The sequence below is a fragment of the Colobus angolensis genome, unplaced genomic scaffold (genome assembly GCF_000951035.1).
Source record: "Colobus angolensis palliatus isolate OR3802 unplaced genomic scaffold, Cang.pa_1.0 Scaffold110, whole genome shotgun sequence".
Classification (NCBI taxonomy): domain Eukaryota; kingdom Metazoa; phylum Chordata; class Mammalia; order Primates; family Cercopithecidae; genus Colobus; species Colobus angolensis.
Window position 1 is genome coordinate 1,579,330 of NW_012112031.1, and position 5,117 is coordinate 1,584,446.

Sequence of the window (5,117 nt, forward strand, 5' to 3'; positions counted from 1 at the left end):
CGCGCCCGTGGCTGGCTCACACTGGCCGTGCGGGTGGCAGGGGCAGCTCTCACGGCAGTCGGGGCCCCAGTACTGGCCCGGGCAGCCTGCAGAGGTGGGTACGGGAGGGGTCAGCGGGCTCAGGGCCGCGCGCGGACCCTTACCCTGCGTCCCCTTACGCAAGGAAAAGGGGCACGGGGCCCATCCTCCAAGAGTCGGGGACAGACCCTCAGAACATCCGGCAGCCTGTCCTGGGCAACACTCACTTCCTGCTCCGCTCTGACCTACAGAAAACCCTTAGCCATTAGTGGGAGGCTCAGCCTCCCATTTCACATTCCAGAACACACTCAGAGATCCTGAGTGGGCAGTGGACTTGCCCAGAGTGCGGCACTGAGGTGGGTGGGCCTTCCTCCATGCCTGCTCCTCCCTGCTGAGGTGGATCCCTGCTGGGCTGGAGCAGAGAGGGCTCCCTCCCCATCTCAGTCCTGGATGCTGCCCGCCAGGGTGGCAGGATAAGCCACCTTTCCCCTAGTGATTCCTTGATTCCTGGTGCCCATCCTCTGGCTTCCCAACCCCTTTCCCTTCCCTTTCTTTCTGCCAGAAAAGGCAGACAGCCGAGCCAGGGGCCTCCTTCCATCCACTGCCCATGTATAAGGCGTATGTGGGAAAGAGAAGGAATATACTCATTTTGCAATGAACGGGAATCACAGGTTTTCTGAGAAGTGGAAGAGGAAGATGCGCAGGTGGGCAGGGCTTTGTGGATACGGGTGAAAACCCAGTGACTCAGGCCATCTCCTAGGAGTATGTGTCACTTCCTGTCTCTGGACCGCCATTCCTCAGTGAAGCTGGGAGGGATCCTGGCCCCGCTGTCCTGAGGCTACATGGCTACCTGCCTTGCCTGCCCCCACACCACTGTCCCCGTACCCAGCTCTGCCCAGCAACTTCATCCGGCCCTTGAGACTTACGGGAGCTGCAGTAGGCCCCAAAGAATCCAGGTTTGCATCGACAGAGGCCTGGCTTCACACACACCTCATCTTTCTGGCAGGCATCCGGCCCCTCACAGATGGCTGAAAGACACCCCACCCAGGTTGGAAAGACAGGAGCAGGACCAGGGGACACCCCTGCCCTCTCACTGGCTCCAGGGACCATGCCTCCTCAAGAGGTGCCCCTGCAGGCCCCGTGTCAGGAAGGGCAGGCCCGGCAGGGTAGGAAGGAAGGGTTATCGCTGGGCTACGGCTTCCCTTCTCCTTGGCTGAGGGTCTGTCCGGCTACTCACGGATGGTGCATTCTTGATCCTTCTGCCTCCAGCCTGCGCAGCACTGCAGCTCAGCAGAGGGGCTGTGAGGCAAAAAGGGTCAGCCGGACAAGGCGGGGGGTGCAGCCTAGCCCCGAGCAAGGTGGATCACTGTCTCTGGCTGAGGTGGGGGAGGCTGGTTTAGCCTTAGCTAGGGAGGCCTAGCAGATCTTTACAGCTCGGGTCCCCAGCCCCTCCCCTCTCCTTCCCTGGCCCTTCCACCATCCGCCCTGGCTAGCAGCTACCTGCCAGGCCACCATCAGCAGCCCTTCCTTCCAGCCCAAGCCCCCCTCCTAGTCTCCTCCTTCCCCTAAAGGCCTCAACACCGGTTCAACCACCCGCCATCAGACTCCCACAAGACCCACCTGCTGGCCACACAGACGTGCTGCCCATTGGGGTCCAGCTCAGACCCCTGAGTCCCCCGAGTCCAGAGCAGCAGCAGCGGGAGCAGCAGCCCCAGCCCCATGGCAGCCGGCGCAGTGGGAGGGCTCGGGTTCTTCTGGCCCCCACAGCTCCCAACCCCCTCCCCGCTTCCTCTCAGGGCTTTTCCTGAGGAAACCAGGCCGGAGGGGCGGGCTTCCATGAGGCACCTCCCTGAGACGGAGGGGGTGGCTGGAAAGACTGACACTCAAAAAAAGAAAGGAAAAAGAAAGCAATGGCAGGGCTGAGTGGCCTCGGCCTGGAAGGGCCAGAAGGATGAAGTTGCAGGTCTCTGGGTGCCAGGGCTAGGGAAGCGGGTGGAGTGAGGGTGGGAGCCAGGGCTTTCCATCAAGCCACCCTCCCAAAGCAAGGCCCGAGCTTCAAGAAGTCACCCCCCCTCTAAGTGACTGAGCAAGGAGACCCGAGAGGACCCCTTAGCCTGCCTCTGCTCCTGGCAGGGTTGGGAGGCGGGACAGACATGGACAGAGAGGCGAGGAACAGTCTCTGTATATTACGGGCAGTTCTTTATTACATGAGCTCAGGCGGTCTGCACAAAGCCCTGGGAGCTAGGCAATCAGCTCTCATTTCATGGATGGGGAAACTGAGACTCAGGCACTCTTATATCTGGCCCCAGAGGCTTGGTACAGACATAGAGAGGGAGGTGGGCTGAGCCCCCATCCTGCCCTGGTCCAGGCCAGGACTGGGGCAGACCCCTGGCGAGGGCTGCGAAGGCGGGAGCCCTGTCCTCATTTGAGGCCACACATCCATCCACAGCTAGACCCCTAAGTCAGGCCTCTGGGGCGGCTGAGGCCCCCAGACAAAGGCGTTCGTGGAGGGCAGAACAGGGCGGATCAGGAGCTGGAGACTGTGGTTGGGCCTCCTCTTCTCCCCCTAGCTTGCTGGGTGCGGGGCTATTGGTCTCATCCTCAGGGGATTCGGCTTTACCCCGATACCATAGGCCAAAGCTGGAGAGAGACAGCCAGAGGCACTTTCAGCTAGGAAGCCAAAGAGGTCAAGGATATGGATGAGGGCAGGGGGTGGTGAGAAAAGGGAAGAGGGGGAAGAAAGGACAGCCTGAGGGAGTGGGAAGGTGATGGGGGCCAGGGCCAGAGAAGCAGGAGGGGAGGGTGTGCTTAGAGCCAAGGACAGCAGGGTGACAGGCAGAGAAGCAGGAAAGGGGATCCTGAGAAGAACCAGCCAGGGTCCTTCCTCCCTCCCCATACTCTTGTCCTTCCCGTTCCCCCAACATACAAACTCTGTATTTTGGACTCCGGGGGTGGGGGATGGTCTCCCTTATCATCGGAGAGCAGGAGCCATGAGCCATCCTCATCGTCACTGAGACAGAGGAGAGAGGAGACGTGAGGGCCATTGATCAAGGCCCTGAGGGACAACACGAATCCAGCAGGGGGGATGGAGGGACTGCAGGGCCCCCGGGGCTGGAGAGAAGGCAACCCTGGGGAGATGCAGGATGTTGGTTGGGGCTTTAATTTTTAATTTTTTTTTTTTAGACAGGGTCTCACTCTGTCACAGGCTGGAGTGCAGTGGCGCGATCTCAGCTCTCTGCACCCTCTGCCTTCCAGGTTCAAGTGATTCTCCTGCCTCAGCCTTCTGAGTAGCTGGGATTACAGGCACCTGCCACCACACCCGGCTAATTTTTGTATTTTTAGTAGAGACAAGGTTTCACCATGTTGGCCAGGCTGGTCTTGAAATCCTGACCTCAGGTGATCTGCCTGCCTCAGCCTCTCAAAGTGCTGAGATTACAGGAGTGAGCCACTGTGCCCGGCCGAGGCTTTATTTTATAGCTTGACACACAGCAGGCCCTGACACAGCCGCGGCTACCGTTTCACCCCCGTAAGAACAAACAGACCCAGCCAAGGTAGGAACCTGAAGAATGAATGTGGAGAGGCAGCGTTGGCAGGCAGAATGGACGGCAGGCAAGGTCAGGGGAATGGTGAAATCCAGGGAGAAGGGCACAGGCAGGACAGTGGCCACGGAACACAACCAGACCAGGTCAGCAGGTCCCAGAAGCGGCCAGGCTAGGGAGGCTCAAGGGGTGACCAGGTTGGGGTGACAGCCTCAGTGCGCTCAGAGGGTGCCCAGGCTGAGCCATCAGGCTCAGCAGAATGAGGGAGGGAGGCCTGGCTCAGTGGGAATGCAGGCAGGGACCTACCTGCTCTCTGCTTCCTCTGGTGTCCCTAACATCTTGGCCTTGATCTTCTTCCGCTGCTTCCGGACAGCCACCTTCATGGCCTCGAGCAGAAGGCCAGGGACCCGGTGGTCTGTGAGCAGCTCCCTACAGAAGAGGGCAGGAAGGGAGAAAGCTGTGGGGATGCCAGCCGTGGGGATGCCAGCCATGGGTATGCCAGCCGTGGGGAGGCCAGCCGCAGGCCTCACTCCTGGTACCTGTGCATGCGGCTCCTCCCTGAACACCTGAAGCGCTCTGCCTTGCTGACACCCTCAGACACCCCATGGCCCCTCCTAGGAGAGTTTCCCTGGCTGCTGCAGCTGCGACCCTTTGCACTGTCCCTCTCCCCTGTCTGGATGACATTGCAGGAGGGCAGGGGCTATGCAATTCATGTCCTCCCAGTTCCCAGCGCAGGCCTGGCACATGTCATTGTGGACATGTCAATGATGAGAATGAGGTGGGGTGATCGGAGGCCCCCCGGCTTCCCAGCGCTCTCACCGCTGGAAGTAGGCCAGCTCCTCCTTGAGCAGGAACACTTTGGCTTTGAGTTCATTCCGTTCCTGAAGGATCTGCTCAAATTCCTCCCGACTGAAGCACTGCCCTGCCTCCGAGGGACGCCCCGGCTGCTGCGCAGCCTCCACCTTTGGAAGTATAGGCATGATCAGAGGGTCGCCTCCGCTGGCGTTCGTTCCCCCCTCCCAGGGCCATCATGGGAATGCTAGAGGAAGTGACGGGCAGGGAGACTTGGGGGACAAGGGTGCCCCAACAGATAACAGAGCAGTGCTCCTGCTGAGAGCAGGGTCCGAGGCCGGCCGGAGGCGCAGATCTGCCACCTCCCCGCTTCCTGGCGGACCTGCTGTGCAGCATGCAAACCTTGCACGAGCGCCCACCGAGCACTGGACGCTGAGTCCTGGGCTGGGTCCTTGCCTTCTTGCGGCACTCACCGGGTCCTCAGATGCGCCTGCGCCATCGGTTGTCCATTCGGGCTCCTGCACGTGCTGGTGCCCGGGAGCCCCGGCCTGCCCCTGCGCTCGCTCTTTAGCCGGCAGGGTCGCGCCTTCGCCAAGCTGCTGGCGGTCCCTCTCGCGGTCCTGCGCGGCGCGCAGCTGGATCTGCACGGCCGCCAGCTTGTGCCGCAGCTCAGCATTCACCAGCAGGAGGCGCTGCAGCTGCTCCTGCAACTGGGAGCGGAGCAAACGGTGGGGTGGGCGGGGCACCGAGGGCCCCCGGAGCCCCGCC

At 61.3% G+C, this 5,117-nt stretch overlaps 2 protein-coding genes across 2 annotated transcripts in view; both read right to left on the reverse strand.

The window, feature by feature from the left end:
- SCARF1 (scavenger receptor class F, member 1) overlaps positions 1-1,768 on the reverse strand; it is a 10,860-nt gene extending 9,092 nt beyond the window's left edge. Inside the window, exons 1-4 of the mRNA XM_011956262.1 lie at positions 1,639-1,768; positions 1,256-1,317; positions 945-1,046; positions 6-86 (exon numbers count right to left, since the gene is read on the reverse strand). Of these exons, the coding sequence (XP_011811652.1) occupies positions 6-86; positions 945-1,046; positions 1,256-1,317; positions 1,639-1,739 (346 nt within the window). The 5' untranslated portion in view covers positions 1,740-1,768. The remainder of the gene's footprint in view (positions 1-5; positions 87-944; positions 1,047-1,255; positions 1,318-1,638) is intronic.
- Positions 1,769-2,196: 428 nt separating this feature from the next.
- The window catches only part of RILP (Rab interacting lysosomal protein), a 3,923-nt gene continuing 1,002 nt past the window's right edge, over positions 2,197-5,117 (reverse strand). The window contains exons 2-6 of the mRNA XM_011956273.1: positions 4,823-5,059; positions 4,377-4,519; positions 3,864-3,986; positions 2,945-3,028; positions 2,197-2,658 (exon numbers count right to left, since the gene is read on the reverse strand). Of these exons, the coding sequence (XP_011811663.1) occupies positions 2,481-2,658; positions 2,945-3,028; positions 3,864-3,986; positions 4,377-4,519; positions 4,823-5,059 (765 nt within the window). The 3' untranslated portion in view covers positions 2,197-2,480. The remainder of the gene's footprint in view (positions 2,659-2,944; positions 3,029-3,863; positions 3,987-4,376; positions 4,520-4,822; positions 5,060-5,117) is intronic.